This window comes from Suillus discolor (genome assembly GCF_016758755.1).
Source record: "Suillus discolor strain FC423 chromosome Unknown F5147scaffold_18, whole genome shotgun sequence".
Classification (NCBI taxonomy): Eukaryota; Fungi; Basidiomycota; class Agaricomycetes; order Boletales; family Suillaceae; genus Suillus; species Suillus discolor.
Genome location: NW_024541265.1, coordinates 363,634 through 383,666, shown reverse-complemented (window position 1 = coordinate 383,666; position 20,033 = coordinate 363,634). Strand labels below are relative to the sequence as shown.

Sequence of the window (20,033 nt, the reverse complement as noted above, 5' to 3'; positions counted from 1 at the left end):
CGGACTTTAAACTTTCGGTGCCGTAAACCAAGCCGATACGGATAACAAATCCAAATTATCCAATTACAATATCAAAAATTAATTATCACCCTTAAAGCAGCCTAAATCCTTCTAAAGTAAAATCATCGAGCCTGCGATCGCTGATCGACCTTTTGTCAAGGTTTTGCCGCCGGTAACCGGATCGCTGAACACCAAACCACTTCGCTGGCTACATACTTGGTCTTCTTTTTCTTCAAAACCATCCCTCCATCAGTTGACGTAAGGTACCAACGCTTCTAACCAGTACTTGACCTTGTATTAAAACGCTAGCAGGCGACTACCTGAACTTTGTTGGTGAGTCATTCCAAATGAATACTCCAAGTGTCTTTCCTGATGTGGCACCTGCCAGTGGCCACCAGTAGCCCGGCGTGGGCTTGTTAAACTTTAAGAGACGTTTATGCCATCACGCATGTCCTTTCTTCGGCTCCGTTCGCTGGCTGCCAAGTCAGCCCCACAACAATGCCGCGTAATCGGGACACGGGGAATGAGTTCATCCAACTTGAACAGACCTTCTCCTCCTCCCCTTCCACGCGAACTTCAACGAGAGTTCGAAGAACTACAGCGTAGTGCCCAAATGCCCCTCTCATCTCCAACCCTCTCCCACGCTGAAACAGAGGCACAAATGTCGTTACACCCTGACGCTCGTAAACCGTTAACGCCTGAGTTTGATGGTGATGTCAATCCCAGAACTGGTGAACAAGGAGGTCCGAAAAGGGAGCCCGTCAGGAAGTGGAGTGATGACGGCGGTGACTGGAGTTTCAAAGGGCGTGTCTCTGACTTCTAGTGAGATCATTTACGACTAGATTTTTTTTAATCTTATTTTAAAACTAAAATCATGATGGCATCATGGGTTACTCCGATTTTACTATCTCAAAGCGCTGGCAGTGTTCTTGCTTGACGTTGCAACCCAAACCAATCCCTTCTGAAAATTTGATCAAATGGAGACTAACAGAATCCATGACTTCCTAGCTCCTGCATTTACTTGAATGATCCGAATATTCATCTCACCCGGGACTATATTCAAGTCGAAACTCGAGAGTTGTAAACGAGCTTCTCTAAAATTTCTCCATCTAAGTGAGCTCGCTTCCATGCTCAATAAACCCTTAAGCGTCAACGTAAGAAAGCTCTGCCACATGAATGGCGGATTTCAAGATACATTAGTACAAGCCCCTAGCTTGCAATAAAAATAAGTTGCGCGAAGGGACCCTTGCAGTCAAAAAAACAGGTTGGCGTTGCACAAGTTACAGAATTATGAAAATATGTACATTTTTACCGCAGGAACGTCATCAGATCACCTCCTGATGCCTCTTGGGGCAGGGACGCCACGTCCCCGACGAGCTGTCATTTCGATTAGATCACGGGTTCTAGAAGAAAAAAAAATAACCATACCGTTCGCTAAAGAGTTTGTTCAGTCAGTGAATCATACGACACAAGAAAACACAGGAACAGACCTCTCATAATAGTAGCGCGACCACGCGCAGTACCGATACCTCTTCCGCGCATGGCATTGGGACCAACTCTCTTAAACCTAAGTGACAAGGTCAGGGTGATCTCGAAATCCGATCGTATGCAACTTACATGGGGGCATTCTGCAGCATATCTGGCACAATGAAGAATCTGACCATACTTCCCCTGATATACACCTGATCTAGTTGTGATACACGGCCATCTCGTCCTGTTACTGTTATATCTCTGAGTGAGATGTTCAAGTTATCCTCGGCTAGCAGCGTAGATAAATCAGAAAGAATCTATGACAGCGATGCTCGAAAATAGACGTACCCTCGGCGAGTTTTCCACGATAAAGTTGGCCCGTCTTGAGTTCCACGGTAACAATGTGTCCTAAGGACTCGTGGAGTAGCTTGACTGGCACACCAAGCCCCGTGTTTGCCATTTCTGAGTGGTTGTCAGTGTAAGAGTTTGAATTCTTGGATGTGTTATTTGGTCTTGTTTTGTGGCAACAAATAAATTTGTTCTGACATCCTAAATGGTCGATACTCCTTAGTGACTAGGGTTCGGCGTTGCCGAATTTAACCTTGCTTGTCTGCACTCTTACTAAGCAGATACACGCAGATACACGCAGGCTGTAGTGTTGCCGCGAACTGAACCGAATCGAATCGAAGTGGGAGTTCGTTCTAGGTTCGATGGTCGAGGTGAAACGAATCGAAGTGTAACGAATTCGGCCCGAAGCTCCAGCCAATGAGAAGTTTTTGTAAAGTGAAGTAGATATGAAGTGGCTATGTTTCATTCTACGTTATCGTTGTCAACGTTTTGTAATAGATCAGCAAGCTCGTCGAACTTCCCCATAACTATCAATTCCTCTGCAGCCCTTCGTGACACAGGCCCCGCAATCCGATAGTCATACTCTTTTGCAATCAAATCCCTAGTGAAACTTTCACTAGGGTCCTCTCCTGTCTGTAAGAAAACTTGAGAATCTGGAGGGCTTCCATGAAGTTCCATCACTCGTGGTGAGAGTCTGCTTCGACGGAGTGTGCATGTTTCTTTGCTGGATGAAAATACACGTTCGCACGGCACGGAGGATGCCTGAGCTGGCAGGACATCCATAGCAACGCAGAAAAGTAGTGGATAGACTTTTTCCATGCGCTGAAATTGACTTTAATGCCTTCGTTATGTGAAGAAAAATTTGAGCTCACCTCCTAGAACCGAACGAGATCACTCACGCGCTCGCCCGCATTGAACGTGACTGGTTTGCGCTCATAACGCTCAAGCTCGCGCAGAGCATCTTTTCGGTCCTCTTCGAGTGCCTTAGCACGCTGTGCAGTGAGTTCTTCAATCGAAGGCTGGTTTTGTATTGTGGAGGTGGGTGTCCTGAAAGTCATGTATGCGTGTGTGACTGATGATATCGATGCTGAGCGTCGAATTGTGACATTGATGCTTGACAGGCGAGAAACTGCGTGAGCTTGAGCCTGGGCTGCATGGGAGACGGCGCTAGTAGCAGCACATGCTGGTGCATAAGCAGTACTGCGGTCCGATGAAAATACGTATAATTATGTTCTAAACCAAAAGGTTTGAGGACGGGCAACGGAGGAGCAGAGTACATTCAGGAGATGTGAGGTTGCTGGAGATCTACTCTAACGAATCACCAAGTCACATGCCAGATTTAGCATCTCATTTGGCAGTTCGTTCCTAGTCCGACGCTTATCACAACGAGGTGTAAACGAATCGAGTTGTATCGAACTGCCTCATTTTCGAACCGAATTGAACTCAGCTCGAGGTCACCTCAGTTCGACAGCAACACTAGCAGGCTACTATATTCTCTTGTATTGCTTCGTACAGTGCTACGTTGTGCTACATGTTTGTCAGTAATTGGCTGTGCATGATACTGTTTGGCGTTAGTTGCGAATTTATATGCATGTATACAACCAGCTAACCTGTTTAGCAGGAAATTGATCAATATCATCTCAGCTCTGGTTACGTCGGTTATTGTGTTTTCGACGGACTGTGTTTGTTTCACGATCAAGACACTTGGATTTCCTTCACAGTGAGCTGTTGGAATGCGTTTTGGAATTGAGCAGACAAAGAGTGACTAGTTTCTTCGATATGTGTAGCCTTACTATCTGCTGCAGTCATGATGCACGAATGAGCATCTGGAAAGCGCTGCACACTAGCCACTAAGTCACTGTGTTTGCGTTTTTCTGCTCGATTCAGATTGTCGTCTCCCGTAGCAGCTATGATTTGCTTCATGGTTAAGTTGTCAAGCGCAGAATTGAGCTTTTGCAACATAGTAGATGGTACTGGATTGTGATTGTAGAAACAAAGCCATATACAGTTTATTGATATTTATTATTGTTTATTATTGGCAGAAAATCCCACACACATTGTCGCATGCCATACTAGATGGTCCCACGAGTCCGTGTGTCCCAAGAGTCCGCGCATTGACTCTAGCACACGCAATTCTGCACAGAATCCTTATCCATGATAGATCTGGATTCGCCCAAACATAATACACACTGCCATATTTTTTTTTTTGAAGAAAATCGAAGTAGATCTTGTTCCATGGGCAACTTATCAGTGCGAGAGGCATAGAAGGCTCACTCTAAAGGTCAGATCTCCACATATAATTCTGGAATATTGTGAGATGGTTATATACATGATTAGAGAATACTAAAACAAATTTATTCGGGGCACATGCTTGTCAGGATCATCTGCGATAAAGAAATAAGCCCCAGACGTGACAATCTGCCCAAAGCGTTACATAGAGACTGTGTAATCAAAACTCCGCAATGCCGAAATGCTTTACACATGCACAACTTCACAACATTTAAACGGTGCGAATTCTGCGGAGCGTGAAAAGGCATCGCGGCAGACGTGTGACATAGTGTGATGAAGTGCGCGAACTCTAGGGAAAATGCACTTTTCTGCGCGGTAACTCTCCGCTGGACTCAACACGTCAATTTTCGAAAAAGAAACTAGCAGACGTTGTACTTTCGATGTCACGCTATCGAACTGTCAAATAATTAATTTTGTTTGTTTGTGCGATGTGGAGTAATAACCGTTTTGCCAAAAAGGCGCGAACTCCCGTGGACATCTAGTATGACCTTGCAAGCAAGGTGACAGCGTGGCAAGTCTTAGACTCTTAAGGGATCTTGGGCGGAAAGAAGAAATTCATCCTGAGTGCGATAGAACACCAACACAACCCGAGAAAGTCTTACCGTGACACTCAAGCTCTGTGTTCTCTAACGCGGTCAACGTCGACTGCAGCAATTGTGTATGAATTTATTTATGCAACATGATGCGCTGCCGTAATGCTGACACCAAACTAGAAATATCCTGCCGTACAATGCCAAATTTACCATTCCTCGCGACCATTCAATCCGATCCTCTCTCTGGACTTCTGAGTGATCCATCTGATACCGATTACCGCAGGCAACGCCTGCAACAAATTGGTAGCTATCCGAGTCCGACACCCATAGCACAAAATCAAGCAGACGATGAGACGACTGCGTTATGTGCAGTCCCCAGCGGCACCGGTTACGGAACATTGCCCATCGTTCGCCCGCGTCGCGCACGTACCCAAACCAGTCTTTGGGTCGCTCCTCGCCGACCTACTCTCCCAAGCCTTCCTATAACGCGAAGTGGGACTATTTCTGTTCCCGACTCTCCATCGGCCTTCTCGACAACATTTACACAAAGTATACACCACAGGCGGATTTCCCAGCATCGGTCCATATCTGTCTACGATGCCCAGCTCGTAAATGCAAATGCCGATGCTACGGAAACTGAAATCGACGTTCGAACCAACGGATTCCGCGTATGGTACTCCTCGTTCACCTCAATTGACTGGCTTCACGATTCGATTAAAGATTCGGTCCGCTTTGCCCGGCTCCGGCGCGGCAAGTCCATCCGTTCCAGAGTCCGACTTGTGTTCGACAAGAGCCTTGGATGGATCATCGTCACGGTCGTCGGGGTCCTCACTGCCGTGGTTGCATTTCTTGTCGTCCGTGCAGAACAATGGCTGTTTGATGTGAAACAAGGCTACTGTAAGACCGCATTGTGGCATGCACGGCATTTTTGCTGTCCTCTGCCCGATGAGTACGGGTCTTTGGATGACCATTGTCCCGCTTGGAGGACTTGGTCAGATGTCTTTGCGTCATGGACGGGCAGCGGATTGGGAGGTGAAGACAGTGTTGTGCAGTATCTTGCGTATACCGTCATTGCGGTAGGTTTCTCGGCTGTGTCGCTGAATTATGGCCATACGACATCTCATACATCCTTAGATTGTATTGGCCAGTACTTCGTCGCTCCTCACAATCAATCTCACGGCGTCGACGTCCTTCGTCACTCGTAAAGAATCCGGAGTTCTGTCTCCGGATTTTAACAAGAGTGGTGAACAAAACCCTCCGAGCTCTTCGCAGCCCAAGCGTGGTGTGATCTACTATGTACGCACAAGTCTTTCTACAGAGTGTCCGCACTGATTATGATATGCCATGACAGGCTGCAGGGAGTGGAATTCCGGAAATCAAGACGATTTTATCTGGTTTGTGGCGGTCAAAGTTGAAATGGCCATCTCTCATTTTCAATTTCTTCTATTGATGTAGGCTTCGTCATTCATGGTTATCTCGGTGGGCGTGTGCTATTTATTAAAGCGCTTGGACTGGCTTTGTCAGTTAGCTCAGGATTGTCTCTTGGTGATTACCTTCGCAAGTTACTTTCGGCACGCAAGCACTGATGGGCCTGAAATTCAGGCAAGGAGGGACCTTTTGTCCACATTGCGAGTTGCATAGGCAACATCGTCAGTCGTTATCATACCAAGTATGAAAATAACGAAGGTTAATTTCCAGTGTTCAAGTTTTTTTCCATACTCATATTTTTCTGCAGCCAAACGTCGTGAGATACTTAGTGCAGCATGCGCAGCAGGTGTCGCTGTTGCATTTGGGGCACCCATTGGTGGGACCCTGTTTAGCTTGGAAGAAGTCTCTTACTTCTTCCCGCCAAAGGTAATATCCTTCCGTTGTGCGTGAATCAGTTTCTAAATCTGCTGTTGGATGTTTCAAGGTTATGTGGAGAAGGTAGCCACCATACATTCCAAGATGACATTGTGTTGAATTCAACTTTCTAGCTTTTTCTGCGCGATGATAGCGGCCGTGACCCTTCGGTTCCTTAATCCTTTCGGAACTGGTAAAGTCGTATTATTCCAAGTCACTTATGACAAGGTTTGGAACGCAGTATTTGACTGGTCGCTTGCTCATTACATCCGACAGGATTGGCATGCATACGAGCTGATATTTTTCATCATACTTGGAGTTCTTGGAGTGCGTATGTCGGTTCTCTTGGAGGACAGCTCATTAAACGAGGTCTCAGGGAGTATACGGCGCGTATTTTTCCAAGCTGAACTACCGCTGGAGTCGTGACGTTCGTGGCGGAACATGGTTAAAGGCGCATCCAGTTGCAGAAGTCATCCTTGTGAGCATCACCTTGTTTGTCCGTTATCCGGCCTTCTTAATGATGTAGGTGACCCTCGTAACCACCGTTTTGTGCCTTTCAAGTCCCTATGCGCGCATGGGGGGCACAGATCTTGTTTATAATCTCTTCTCAGAATGTCGCACAGGTAGTAAAAACACACATTTCAATTTGTGTGTCCTGGATCCAAGTAATTTCGACCATGTTTGGTCTGTTGTGCGAGCAATCCTTGTTGCCATGATAGTCAAGGGTTTCCTGACCATAATTACATTTGGCATCAAATTGCCGGCTGGGATTTTTGTACCCACCCTCGGAGTAGGTGCATGTGCTGGACGGATTGTTGGCATTGCTGTGCAATGGCTTCAGTACCATTACCCGAACAGCATTGTGTTTGATGTATGCGAAGGTGACATGGATTGTGTCGTGCCTGGCCTTTATGCAATGGTGGGAGCTGCAGCGGCCTTGTCTGGCGTCACTGTGAGTAACCGACTCCAAGTCCTCGGTACCAAGAAGTTGATTCTTCTTCAGAGAACGACAGTGTCATTATCGGTCATCATGTTCGAGCTGACCGATACCCTCACGTATGCCGTTCCTGTCATGCTGTCTGTTCTCGTTGCCAAGACTGTAGCCGATGCCCTGGAACCTAAGGGAATTTATGACCTGGTCATTGAGTGAGAACCTAGTCCGAATTCCACCGGTCTTCCTGACACTTTTCACAGGCTATCTCAACTTCCGTACCTAGATGCTAAACACGAATACTTATGGTCTAATCTGTCCATCAAGGAAGTGGTAAGGGCATTAGTACTCATTGTTGAGATTTGACTTAGTATCACTTCTAGACCGATCGAGATGTGGATGTGATCAGGGTTGACCGACACAATACCGTTGAAAGTCTTCGGGACCAATTGCAATCACTTCTGAATGCTGAGCATGATGATGGTGGTTTCCCTATTCTCAGGCCAGGTCGCGACGAAGATGGTCTGCGCATGGTTGGCTACATTGGCGCTAGCGAACTAGAGCATGCTCTCGGTAGGTACCCTCATTTTCCCATACAAATATCATCTGACAAAAAATATAGCCGTCGTAGCGGAGAGAGCAACCCAGGAGGTTCGCTTCCATACTACCTATTCGGATGAGGCTTCATATTCGACCTGGGTGGAAGAGCCAGGGCAGAGTGAAGACGATCCATTCGACTTCAGCGTATACATGGACCAGGTATTTCCTTTCGTTTGATTTTATGATGTACAGACACTCAAATGGACGTAGGCGCCATTGATGATTCAGTCCAACTCGCCTTTGGAGCTCCTTCACCAATTCTTCGTGAAGCTTGGTGCACGTTATGTTATAGTGACGGACACTGATGGTGACTGTACGAATATTCATTCACTCCCGTTTTGTGTTGCTGAAGTTGCACTTTTCAGATGAAGGTATAATCGACAAGAAGACATGGCTAGCATTTCTCAGCGAATTGGAGGAAAGATCATGATAAACCTGCGACCTGCGGCCACATTAATCGGTTTGCTAGCTAATGGACGTGATCAATAGACACTGACACACTATGGAATTATTCTGTGGATACTGGTTGGATACCCAAATCCGAAGTACGAAGTACACAATACTGACACAGACAATATACTCTGCTGTAATGTTTATGATTATTGACCTTAAGTTATCGCAACTACAGTACCAGTACTACTTACTTTACTACGCAATATACTATACCTTATGACCACTCCGGTAGAATCGCGTTGTAGTACGCGCTGACCGACACCATACATGTCTTCGCGCGTCTCCCAAGCCGCTACCAAATCTCCCGACCCTTATGAGTTGGAACGGTTAGCAGAAGAACTCGTTGCGCGTGAGCTCGCAGGGTCCACCTATACTCCTCGAACTACTGCCTCGACGGAGCTGCCGATTTATGTCCCACTATCGCATGACAATCCTCATCTAACTGCAGAAGCGTTCAACGTCGAAGAGTTTTTACTCTCCCGATCACACACATCTCTACAAGACTTGCGCTCAGAGCTTAGAGACTACCTTACTTCGTTGAAGGAGGAGTTGGTGTTACTCATCAATAACGACTACGAGGCATTCATCAGTCTGAGTACAGACCTAAGAGGCGAAGGCTCGAGATTGGAGAAGCTCAAGCTCCCGCTCGATGACTTGCGGAAACGTATCTCAGTGAGCATCACCATTACTCTACGTGTCATATCGTCCCGCTGATTCGCCATGCAAGGAGTCGCGAGCTGGCCTTCAGGCTACGCAAGATAGCATTCAAGAGACGCTCGATGCTCGCACCAAATTACGCGAAGAGAAGGTTCATACTCGATCTATGGGGTCCAAATTCTAACTGAAGCGTTGGTGGTCTTCAGGCACTCTTACATCTCTTGCTCAAGATATCAGAGTCTGTGACTAGACTCGAAAGTCTTCTTCTCATCTCTCAAGTTACCACGTCGTCACTTGAAAGTCACAACAGCAATTATCAATTCCATCTTCCGGCCTCTGCAGGACAGCCTATCGACGCCAAGTATTCATATTTCTTTTGCTGTTGTAAACGACCTAATAGAGTCCTAGGAGCCAAGGCAACCGCGCCAAGCACCTTTCCAGAGTCACTGCTGAGTATACTCAACTTCTGTATCACATCGAGAAGGCAAAAGAAGAAAATTGTGCTTTTGTGGATGAAATACGATGGGTTTGTTGCGACCTTTTTTTCATAGTACGATTCTGATACAAGTCTTTTTTAATTTGGGTTAGCGCATTGACCGCATACAATCAACTCTCACATCTGATCTAGACCATGTTTTCTCTGCGATCCTAACCTCCCTGACGGACATCAAAACAGGAAAAGTTCTAGACCTCGAACGAGCTAAACTATATGTTGATTTGACTGAATGCCTAAGGATTTACGATTCACTACACCTTTGGAGAGTTGCTGAAGAGATCATGCGGAGAGACGTAATGCAGGCCTTTATCAAGAAAGTATGGGATACGTATTATTTCTTCAGAAAGAAGTTGCTCATATTTCCATCTAGACTATCTTTCCTGATGCACTAGCTGTATCACTCTCGCCAGTGTTACCCCACACTCCACTTCCCGCCGCGCTCTTTACCCGCACAGAATCACGCGGGAGCGCGTTGTTTCCCCGTACCCCATATACCCCATTCACTGCATTCGCCACTAAACAAAATCCTTTTGAAGCTTCACATGTTTCTGGACCGGTGCACTTGCTTGACGAATCCAATGATGCGCTTGCAAGGTTGTACAATCAGATTCTTCGCTTTATTGAGCGAGATTTTGGACGCATCATGGAGATTACCGAACGAGTTTCCCTCAAGGCGGGTTCAACTAAGTCGCAATCAGGTATATCATTGGGAAACTACGACCTCGGAGACGCACAACAGGTTTCTGCGGATGGCTTCGAGATTATGACCAATGTAGTGTGGGTAGAAATTGGTAGGGCAATAATGGACGAACTTGGTACTGTTGTATTTGCGCCCGGAAACCCAAACGAGTTCCGCAAGGTAAGGTTCTATGAATTTGTTTTGTGATTCATTGGGTGTCGACCCTTGGTTATAGCACCACTCTACAACGCAGGCCTTCATCCGTTCTCTCGAGTTTTTGGCTCCTTCCACGCATTCTGTGCAAAACATGCGTTCTCATCCAGTTTTCACTGCATTTCAACGACGTTGGCAGCTCGATGTATATTTCCAGCTGCGGTGGAAAGAAGTCATCCCTAAGCTGGAAGAAACGTTGTCGTCGAGAATCTTGGATCCTGAAGCACCAAACTTTACTCCAGGTTAATTACCATCAACTTGTTTTCGATGGATGTCCCTAGCTAACTATTCTCAAGGGCGCAATGTGTTTGTAACGGCACAGGCTGCCGACGTTTTCACTGCAATTGCTTCGTGCTGGAGTGCAGAAGTGTACATTCCCGACCTTGCGCATCGCTTCTGGAAATTCACTCTTCAGGTACTTCTCCTGTATTGGTTTTCAGGCGTCGAGGTGAACACGTTTCTAGCTCCTCAGTCGATATCGGGAATGGTTGGAAAGCTCATTGCCACCTGCAGGAGGGTCTCCAGTAAAACCTGCTGCCAACATTACGAATGAGAAGGCCTGTGTTTTGATGCACACCAGAGCATTCGTTAACCTTTTTATAGACCTCAGCAATTGTCAACTCTCCAAGATCTTCAACTCCTGGGCTCACGCCAGAAGTGACTATTGAAAGTACGGCTGCTGACGAGATCTTACTAAGGCAGTTTGCAACGGCTCTCGTTGATATTCGGGCGATGACGAGCCAAGTCTTGCAATTGTGGAGAGAAGAGATTAGCATGATGCTTCCCGACATGTCGATAGAAGATGATACAACAGAGGAGGTGCTAGAAGGTCAGCCTAAATACCTCCCATCTTCACATTGCTCAACTCAACATCTGCAGTCGCTCTGAAAACTCAACTGGAGCAGTTCAATGCCCTTTCTACATCATTGTGCAGCCAGGCCACAGCCATATTATCCAGGCGGTGCTGCGATGCCTTGTTGCCAGTTCGATCTATTCCTTCGCAGTTTAGAGCAATGTCCAACAAACGACTACCCTCCGAACCAAGTTACTTTGCACCTACCATCCTCCGCCCGGTAAGGATCTTCTTTGGAATCGGCACTGGTGGTGGTCCTGGGGAACGACTCAAGGAGGAATTGTTGAGGGATGTCTCAACCGATGTAGTCGAAAGTGTTTGCCAACGGTTCGTATGTTCTTCCGGTGCGATTCACATGATTTTGATTTGGCATCAAAGGTACATACAGTACTTGACTGCGATGAAGAAGACCGAGGAATCTCTACGACGGCTGAAGAAGGGGAAAAAGTCGACATTATCTCTCTTCGGATCTGCCACTGCTGGAAAAGATGACGGAAAAGACGAAGAACGCATCCGTGCGCAGATGATACTAGACGTCGAAGCGTTCAAGACAGAAGGAGAAGCCCTAGGGGTCGACATGCAGTCTATGAACAGTTTTATAGTTCTGGATCAGATGGTTCGAGCTGAATTGGTTGACGGCGATCTCTGATACTTGCCCATAATTTATACCCTTCGCTGGGAGCAATGTTCTCGGTTACTATTCGATCATAGTAACAGAATTATAGATTAGGTACAAAACATGCGATTAGGAATCCAAAGCTGAGCATCTGAGATGGTATATAGTCCCTGTCCGTGAAAGTCTAATCTGAACGCCCTCGACATCTGCCTGAGAAGGAAGTAAAGTCCGACCACATGATGAACATACACCGCAAGATGGGGCCCAGCCACGCATTTTCTCTTTTGCGTATAGTTCTACGGAATCGAACACATCCCGGTCAATGAGATGTTTCGAGATGATTAACATGTCTCCATCGGTTCGATACGATTCCAGCATGCCAGTCAGAATCGTACGGAACTCCGCATAGAGGATGCCTGTCGTGCCGGAGTGAATGGCAGGATCCACCAAACGCTTGAACAGTCGAGGAAACGATACTGCCTGAGTGGAGCTTACAGAAACCAAAGACGCAAATGTCTCTTGGACGATAGCCCGCAAGGTCGACAACACTTCACTCTCAAGCCCTGCGTCGCTACCTTTGCCAGTGGAGCAGCAGGCCGAGAGGGTTTGTACAGTATGAATCTGGCTAGCCAGAAGCTGGTACCAAATGTCCTCGAGAGGAACTTCTGCAGGAGAAGACGAACTGGAATGTTCCATGCATACTGATATACCGCGTCGTCCAATAGCTTGCAGGTCATTCAGGTGTTTGTTGACCGAGTCCGTAGAACTAGGAGCTGGCGAGGCTAGTGTGCGCGCAAGATCTAGCGTGAGTTGCTTCTCAAATACGTCGGCTTTTGAGAGGGCTTCCCGTGGCTGTCCAGTGTAATTCAAGGCCCATATGACAGCATCATACGCTCCTGCTTCCTCGCATATACCCAAAGCCGTCGGCCAGTCAATGCCGTCTTGTAAACGTTTAAGGACGGAAATGACACCAGAAGGAGAAAAACGACACTGCAAGCTGACGAAGTGGTGGCGAAGCCGGCTATTGATACGAGTCGGGGAACTGGGAGTGGTAGAATACTGGTCATATTCACTGTCAGGGATCAGGTGGTTGAGGTAGACAAATTGGTCGCGATCATCCGACAAGGGGGGTCTCTGAAGTGCGGTCTCATGAAGCTGAGGGGCATGCTTGTCTAGAAGAGACGCAGTTGCAAGAACGTCGGCTTGTAAGAGTTGATCCAGTGAAATGGCGAGAGTATTAATGACATCGCCAGGAACCTGCTTTTTGTTATCTCTTGCCGAACTGGCAATGGCTTCTTCCAAGCCGCTGAATATTTCTGAAGAACGGAGTTCTGGATCATGAAGGAACGCGGTGAGGAGGGGACCCCAGCGAAGCTCGTGGCGGTACCGACTACGTAAGATGCGATAAAATCCGGCATCTTCAAAGAGCTGCAGAATTCGGTCTCCATCATGAGGGGTGTAAACGGACAGGAGATACTCTGCCGCGAGCTGACGGTCCTCTCGCGTTTCCACTTCAGGCTGGATAGCGAGTGCAATAAGAATGTTATGAAGGATACTGGGTGCGACTTCAATGTGGTGGGGGTACTTTGGGACGTTCCGTGCAATGAAGATATTCATAAACGTGGCATCAGATGGTGAGAGATCTTCACTGGACATAATATCCAGTAGAATCCTCACTATCATCAGCCGACTCATGTCTGGGAAGTCGTGTAGATATGAGTCCTCAAAAGCCATATCCAAGCAATCCAGGAACGATTCAGCATCGAAGCGGAGTAAGAGTCGAGCATAGGGATATGTTGGTTCCATACCGCTCTCGTCTTGGGATGTCAAAACCATATTTCCTCCTTCAGCGGGCCAGATAGTGGAATGTCCGCAAAAAACGAACGAGTACACATCTCTTTTAGCAAATGAAGCCTCATCTGGCTCCATAGGCTCCTGGCTTGGATAGATTTTCCCACACAGCACGGTTGCCAAGTAAGAATAAATCTTATAAGCATTCTTAATGATGGTGTCTGTAGGCGCTGGGTTCTGCCGTAGGCTACGGATAAGGGCAAGGGATTCGATGATGGGAGAAACATAATCTCGCAGTGCACGAGTGTACACATAAACCAACGCATCCCATAGCTGGTGGGTTCGGCAGAGATTAATGGCTTGGTTGATGTCCAAGCAAGAGGGCTCGATGTGCCAGATAATTCGTTCTGCGAGATCTGGACGTCCGTCCTCCTCATGTAGCGCCACTAGTCGTTGTGTGATGCGAGGAGGCACTGAAGGGATGCTGCCATTCAACACGAAAGGTTCAAGCTGATGGAGGAACATCCGGTAAATGCCGGCGTTTTCGTACTGCTGGAACAATTCTTCGAACAAGAAGTCAAAGTCATCCAAAGCAATACAAGCACGGGCACATGTTGCTACCAGATCTTCAAAGAGCGAGGTGCGATCGACGCCCCGTCCATCAAGTGACGCGTGTGTGCCATCTGTCATGCGGTCTTCAGAAAATGCATAACGGGAGGATGCCACCATCAGGTCATGAATTTTATCAGCGATTACGATCTGACGTTCTTCTGGATCTTCAGGAAGACCATTACGGTTGCCAGGAGCCTCGCCTGTATAGTATGTCCGGGTCAGATTGATGGCACTGAGAAAATCACCCTGTTCAACGAAGGACAGGATCCTGTCAGCCCAGCTAAGCAAGGTACCAACAAGTAGTTCCTGTCGACCCTGAGAAGGGTGTCAGTTCTTTCTTGGCTTCTATATGGAAGGAATGCGAAGCTCTCACCAGAAGGAAAACCTTTCCTTTGTAGGTCCGAATACTATGGGCGATGTCTCTCACAGATTCCGAGTATGATACCGAGCCATTTCCCGTAGAACCTAGCGAAGGCGATACCAGCGAAGAAGAGTCGAATCGGACAGTTTCAACTATTTTCATGCCATGCACATCATAGATACTCAAGGTGCTCGCAGTAAATATGGCCATTTGCTGTCAAAAAGGAGCATGAGAACTGATGCATTACATTGGAACGAACTTACATTGACATTAAGCCATTGGATGGCAAGGACGGCATCATCCATCATCCACTTTCCCGCCTCCTCGAACACCAGCGTGCCAACTTCCACTTCGTTCATTTTCCCTGTGCGGCTGTTTAACACGGTCTGTTTGATCTTCTGTTCATGTACACGTAATAGATATACGTGACCCCCCCACGAGTACGAGAGAACAGGATGAGTTGGCGTGCGTTGTGATCGTTTCCCGTCCTTTGCATTCTTCTTGCCCATTGTTTTGTCCAATTTTTCTGTGGAACTATCTTGAACGCTAGGGAACCACGCAAGACATCCTCTCCTTCGATAAGCGGGGAACGACAATTGTTCCTCATCTCGCATAATTTTCAGCCATGTCTTTGGAGTAGGCTGCAGGCCCACAACAACGAGTTTTGTAGGCGTCAGCAAGGCAGCAATCTGATATGCATCGGTGGAATGTGGAAGAGGTCCTAGAGGAAGAGTGCTCATTGCTAGGATTGTATTGTATGGTCGTCTTCTGCGGCGAAAGGAGGTGCGATTGAGTGCGTTCTGTTGGGAAAGTGGGTCTGCGGGATGACCAACGATACTAGCTTCGGGAGCATCCTCTCCATGATAGTTCCCGAAAATGCGTATCGTATCTGATGCATCCACAAATAGGACTTTGCCAAGGCTGTGATAAAACGATAGACCGTGCTCATCAGCGGAGACCACAGCTGTATGACGGCCAGCCACAAATGATATGCTGATGATACGGGAGCCTGAAAGATGTCCTTCCTGTCGGCCAGACGTGATAGCGGCAAGAGTAACAGGTGTCACGGTACGAGCTGCGACCTCAGGGTTTTTTAAGTTGAAAAGTTGGATGTAGCCCGTAGTATGCCCAGATGCGACAAATGTATGGTCGTTCGATAGCGCAACCGCGGAGACAGGCCCAAGGATTGATCCTGAACGAGATTAATTAGATGTCAAATGCCGATTTAACAGGTTTGAAATTACCCGACGAATCACTACCGCATATACACTTCAATGTTTGCTTGAAATCGAAAACGAATATGCGGCCCTTATCTGTCCCAACGCAGATAAACCCATTGGCAGCCAGGACCATGGGAGCTCCTGCCATTATATCCCCAAGGACACTTGATGCCTTTGCAGGTTTCTGGTTGTAGAGATGAGACCCCGCGCTCCGGAGGGACGACCACCGAAACACTTCTCTCTCCTGGCCTATCAAAAATCCATTATTGCCCGTTGAAGGAGACGAAGTCCGCGAAATCTCTGAAAAATGAGATGGGGACGGGGAGAAACTATTCATAGCTTGGGCATGGGGAGATTCGGTGCTGGGAGCAGGGGAGCGGAGTCGGGAGACGTTTGGGTGTAGGAATGGCTTGGGGAATTGTAAGAAGGGCCCGTTCGGCGGAGGAGACCCTACTCTGCTATGTGGGAGAGAAGACATGGCTAAGGAAGCGGATGTTGGAGCGGTGACATCCAACTGAATATCAACACGCTGCACATGCGTGAGTACATGTCTAGGCTGTGAGGCGTGCCACTGCTTACCGGCACACCACGAGGCAGTTCATTAGAAGCACTGCTATTTTCCTGCAAAAGCGCCTGCTCCACCTCCTGTTCTTCAGATTCATCATGATCATATGAATCCTCAGGCCCGAGAACGTCTCGCAGCTGATCTCGATAGTTGTCGCCTGTGACCTGATCAGCGTCTACACCATCGTAGACGAATCCACCATCATCTTCCTGTGCTTCTGCGTCACCATTCTCATCGTCACTGCCGCTGAGCAATTCCTCCATTCGCGTGGAGTAGCCTCTGCCTTCATCATCTTCTACGTCCTCTTCATTACCGGAGAACGTCGGCGACTGTTCAAAGTCGAGAGCGCGCGGTGAAAATTCCTCGTCGTTGGCTGAATGTGCCGATGCTGATGACATAGACGCCTAATGTTTGATGGTCGCGGACGTCGTACGCAGCTGCGGTAGCAGTGGCCTGATTTCTCCGTTCCGAATTAGGTAACTTAATTTATCGGTATCACGTGCCTGCAGGAAAACCCAGGGCTGGATGCGTCGAACCTGTTGAATTCAACACGACCGATGGGCCGCCTCATGCATTATACTATATGGGATCCTTCCCTCCACAAAATCGCAAGGACCGAGAGTTGGGTTAAGCTCATCAATAGCTTGATGTGCTTTTTTTCATTGTTGCACTTTGTATTGATATTCCATAAGACGTCATGAAGTTCTCTACAAGTGCCGAGCTCAGTATGTATGATTTTTGATGTGTTCCTGTTCCTCTAAGTATCGTTAATTTTTGTTGTATATATCACGTCAAGTACCTGGGTATAAGCATAGTAACATCAGTGTGGGATGTCAACACACGATGTCCTCAGGGTACGACGTGTCAGAGAACTCGCGCGATACTAGATGCAAGAGTTGGTGCCGTATCACAATAATACAAAGATATGCTAGTGAAGTGGTCAGGAAGTAATGATGCGTGATGGAAGGGGTACATCGAAGATTAATACCAAGTCTATGATCATCCTGACACCATTCTTCGTTCCCGCTCCCTCGTCTTCACGCCCGGACCAAACCGCTCTTGGAAGCTTATCAGTTCCTCCATCAACTCCTCCATCATCTTCATCGTCGATGGCGCTGACGAATTCCCATAACTGGTATCTGAGGACCCGTCGACGGAGATAGTGGCGATACTGTCCAAAACCATAGGTGAGCCCATGGTGTCTCCTCCACCGACTTCACGATCATCGTGAGGTGAGGGGTTTGTGGAATTCTGTGTTTTCACCGCCCTCAGCGCCTTCTCCAGCGCATCTCTCCGACGCCCACGGTCAAGCGCCCCAGCTTGCTCCCTTCCCACCCACTCTACCAATGCGCGCACGCGCTTGTTCATATCCCCCACACTCATTCGTTTACTGGGCCATTTGACCTTCACACCCCTCTCCATGGTCCGGTCGACCGACTCTCTGGGCCCAATGCCCGAACCGCGGACTTCAAGTGGACGGGGCGTGTCTGTCGGCAGCATTGGTTCCAGGTGAGCGAGATAGTCTGGTAAGTTCCATGACGTAAACATTGGTTGTTGCGAGACAGCATAAGCATGGGAATTGCGGTATGCACGAGAATTCTCTGAGCTGACAACTACGACTCCAGCGGCGCGCCTGGTAGGGTCACTTGGCACGCTCCCAGCGTGAGAAGATGGAGGTGGTCTTTTGGGTGTGGGGTTTGTTTTGTTCCGGAGGCTTGCCGTAGGTCGCTTACTGGGACCGGCAACTTGAATTTCATTAAGTCACGTGAGTTTTATCCTTGTCATTGAATTGCTACTGACATACCTTCTTCGCCTTCAGCGGCAGTGACTGCATCTTGATTAACAACTGTTGTCTTCCGTGATCCACCGCCTCTTCGATTGCGGTTGCCGGACTTCGCGCCGCTACCTGCCTTTTTAGCTGGAGGAGCTGGTATCTCCTCTGGCACGGTTGTAACTACTTCTGGCTGATGATCAGAGGCAGTTGAGGCTGATCGTGTACGTTTCTTGGGAACACTGTTATGACGTCAGACAAACAAAAACACATGAATATAGCAAGAATACTGACACGTCGTCCTCTGTACGCTTGCGCTTTTTGCGACTGTTCGAATCTTGATCTTCGTGGCTTTCGGCGTGACCATTGACACTCCCATTTGTTTGAGCGGGATGTGGTTCTGTCGCGGCTGCAGCTTCAGCTGCTGTCGCTTCAATGATCTCTTTTAAGCTCTCGTCAAACGCCGCGTCGCGGCTGTTCATCGTGTTCCTTCGTTTGGGTGGTTTCAAAAGATGTGTCGGAGAGTGTGATCGTGACAGACGCGAAGCAGTGTGGTGTGAGTTGGCAGATGATTGGCGAGGTTTTTTGGCTAATCTCCTGTGGAAAATGGAACTAGTCAAAACGAGATAGTGAACATAGAACCAAAACCAGCTTACTTCAGAAGGTCCTGGTGACGCTCAGGCTTGCATTGTTCACAGTGGTATTCGTCCTGGAGATCCGCTTCATGCTGGTACCCCATGCATAGGCCATGCTGCCAGACATTGCAGGTTTCACACTGAACCATGAACTCTCCTGCATCAGCATCTTCCTCTGTTGAAAAGGTAAGAGAATAATCGAGACATAGTCAAAGATAACATACCATTCTGGCCACATATGCAACGCGTGATACCCTGTTCCTCTGGGTCATCGTCTTGAGGGTCTGCGGCGCTTCCGGTATTAGAGTTACTGAGTTTAGTGGAAGCTGATTCGATCAACTGGTCAGTAGATGTCGAGTTTTTCTCCTTGCCGTTGGCCTTGCGCTTTGCGCGCCCGTTTGAGTTCCCATGGCTGGAGTTGGCGCCATTGGTATGAGCGTTCTTGGTAGGGACAGGCTCTTCGGGATCCTCTTGTTTTAAACGCTTTGTGCGGTTGTTGTTGCTGTTGGAAAGTATGGCAGGACGTGTGATAGGCTCCTTTGTTCGGGGGAGGGACTCAGAGGCCGGGGAATCTGGAGATTTAGAAGTACTAGCTGAAGCAGATGGAGCAGAACGTCTTCCTGAACGTCGTGTTTCTCGTGGTGAAAGAGGAGGACCCATTGTTGAGGACTGGGCCATAAACTGGTGGTGAGCAGGGAGAGGGGAAGAATTTGTTTGGCAAGCTTGTGGTGGATCTGAGTATAGTTTGACTTTACATTTATTTAGGGCTGGCAGCAGACTTGTTATCTTCCGACTCTTCTCTGCACAATCGTTCAACTCTTTTCGTCACTTCAATTCTTTATTCCTTCTTCTATCTTACTTCACCGAGTTTTCCGGTGCAGCAGCTCATGGAAAGAATGCAAAAAATCTGGTCAAAAACCAATCAGGTCTTTGTCAGGTACGGTGGTCGTTCAGTTGGGATTGGGTGCTTATAAGACGGCGCTTGGTACGTTCTTACATTCTATCTTTCTAACAACCAGATAATCCTCAAACTGAACGACTGTGCAAGTCGGGTTGTTAGTGTCTTTGCCAGTGTTCCTCATATACCCCGCCGTCATG

General features: G+C 47.8%; 6 protein-coding genes across 6 annotated transcripts; 3 read left to right on the top strand and 3 right to left on the bottom strand.

Moving 5' to 3' along the window:
• Nucleotides 1-95: 95 nt before the first annotated feature.
• Nucleotides 96-1,007, top strand: F5147DRAFT_687003 (uncharacterized protein). Its single transcript, XM_041436806.1, has 2 exons — nucleotides 96-333; nucleotides 389-1,007. Exon 2 carries the CDS (start codon nucleotides 437-439, stop codon nucleotides 821-823), a length of 387 nt encoding a protein of 128 aa, XP_041294627.1. The 5' UTR covers nucleotides 96-333; nucleotides 389-436; the 3' UTR covers nucleotides 824-1,007.
• Nucleotides 1,008-2,001, bottom strand: F5147DRAFT_686998 (uncharacterized protein). The gene is made up of 6 exons (XM_041436805.1): nucleotides 1,819-2,001; nucleotides 1,618-1,759; nucleotides 1,491-1,567; nucleotides 1,429-1,434; nucleotides 1,305-1,377; nucleotides 1,008-1,245 (listed from the first exon to the last, which is right to left on the bottom strand). Exons 1-5 carry the CDS (start codon nucleotides 1,928-1,930, stop codon nucleotides 1,331-1,333), a joined length of 384 nt encoding a protein of 127 aa, XP_041294626.1. The 5' UTR covers nucleotides 1,931-2,001; the 3' UTR covers nucleotides 1,008-1,245; nucleotides 1,305-1,330.
• Nucleotides 2,002-4,644: 2,643 nt separating this feature from the next.
• Nucleotides 4,645-8,692, top strand: F5147DRAFT_686986 (chloride channel). Its single transcript, XM_041436804.1, has 18 exons — nucleotides 4,645-4,765; nucleotides 4,821-5,716; nucleotides 5,775-5,936; nucleotides 5,992-6,034; nucleotides 6,096-6,185; nucleotides 6,243-6,326; nucleotides 6,376-6,494; nucleotides 6,553-6,566; nucleotides 6,617-6,710; nucleotides 6,759-6,809; nucleotides 6,859-6,960; nucleotides 7,009-7,434; nucleotides 7,486-7,628; nucleotides 7,677-7,746; nucleotides 7,797-7,986; nucleotides 8,036-8,172; nucleotides 8,224-8,326; nucleotides 8,379-8,692. Exons 2-18 carry the CDS (start codon nucleotides 4,838-4,840, stop codon nucleotides 8,441-8,443), a joined length of 2,772 nt encoding a protein of 923 aa, XP_041294625.1. The 5' UTR covers nucleotides 4,645-4,765; nucleotides 4,821-4,837; the 3' UTR covers nucleotides 8,444-8,692.
• F5147DRAFT_686982 (oligomeric golgi complex component, COG2-domain-containing protein) lies at nucleotides 8,671-12,048 on the top strand. Its single transcript, XM_041436803.1, has 12 exons — nucleotides 8,671-9,138; nucleotides 9,194-9,274; nucleotides 9,330-9,484; nucleotides 9,532-9,649; nucleotides 9,712-9,936; nucleotides 9,990-10,478; nucleotides 10,534-10,753; nucleotides 10,808-10,926; nucleotides 10,976-11,068; nucleotides 11,115-11,340; nucleotides 11,391-11,691; nucleotides 11,743-12,048. Exons 1-12 carry the CDS (start codon nucleotides 8,734-8,736, stop codon nucleotides 12,011-12,013), a joined length of 2,703 nt encoding a protein of 900 aa, XP_041294624.1. The 5' UTR covers nucleotides 8,671-8,733; the 3' UTR covers nucleotides 12,014-12,048.
• A 61-nt stretch (nucleotides 12,049-12,109) lies between these two features.
• On the bottom strand, nucleotides 12,110-16,097 carry F5147DRAFT_573604 (Golgi CORVET complex core vacuolar protein 8-domain-containing protein; the record flags this gene model as incomplete). Its single annotated transcript, XM_041431166.1, has 4 exons — nucleotides 12,110-14,689; nucleotides 14,769-14,957; nucleotides 15,008-15,936; nucleotides 16,001-16,097. The coding sequence occupies 4 exons, from the start codon at nucleotides 16,095-16,097 to the stop codon at nucleotides 12,110-12,112; spliced, it is 3,795 nt and encodes a 1,264-aa protein (XP_041294623.1).
• Nucleotides 16,098-17,270: 1,173 nt separating this feature from the next.
• Nucleotides 17,271-19,679, bottom strand: F5147DRAFT_610187 (uncharacterized protein). The gene is made up of 5 exons (XM_041432420.1): nucleotides 19,160-19,679; nucleotides 18,957-19,110; nucleotides 18,595-18,897; nucleotides 18,334-18,542; nucleotides 17,271-18,274 (listed from the first exon to the last, which is right to left on the bottom strand). Exons 1-5 carry the CDS (start codon nucleotides 19,611-19,613, stop codon nucleotides 17,529-17,531), a joined length of 1,866 nt encoding a protein of 621 aa, XP_041294622.1. The 5' UTR covers nucleotides 19,614-19,679; the 3' UTR covers nucleotides 17,271-17,528.
• Nucleotides 19,680-20,033: the final 354 nt, after the last annotated feature.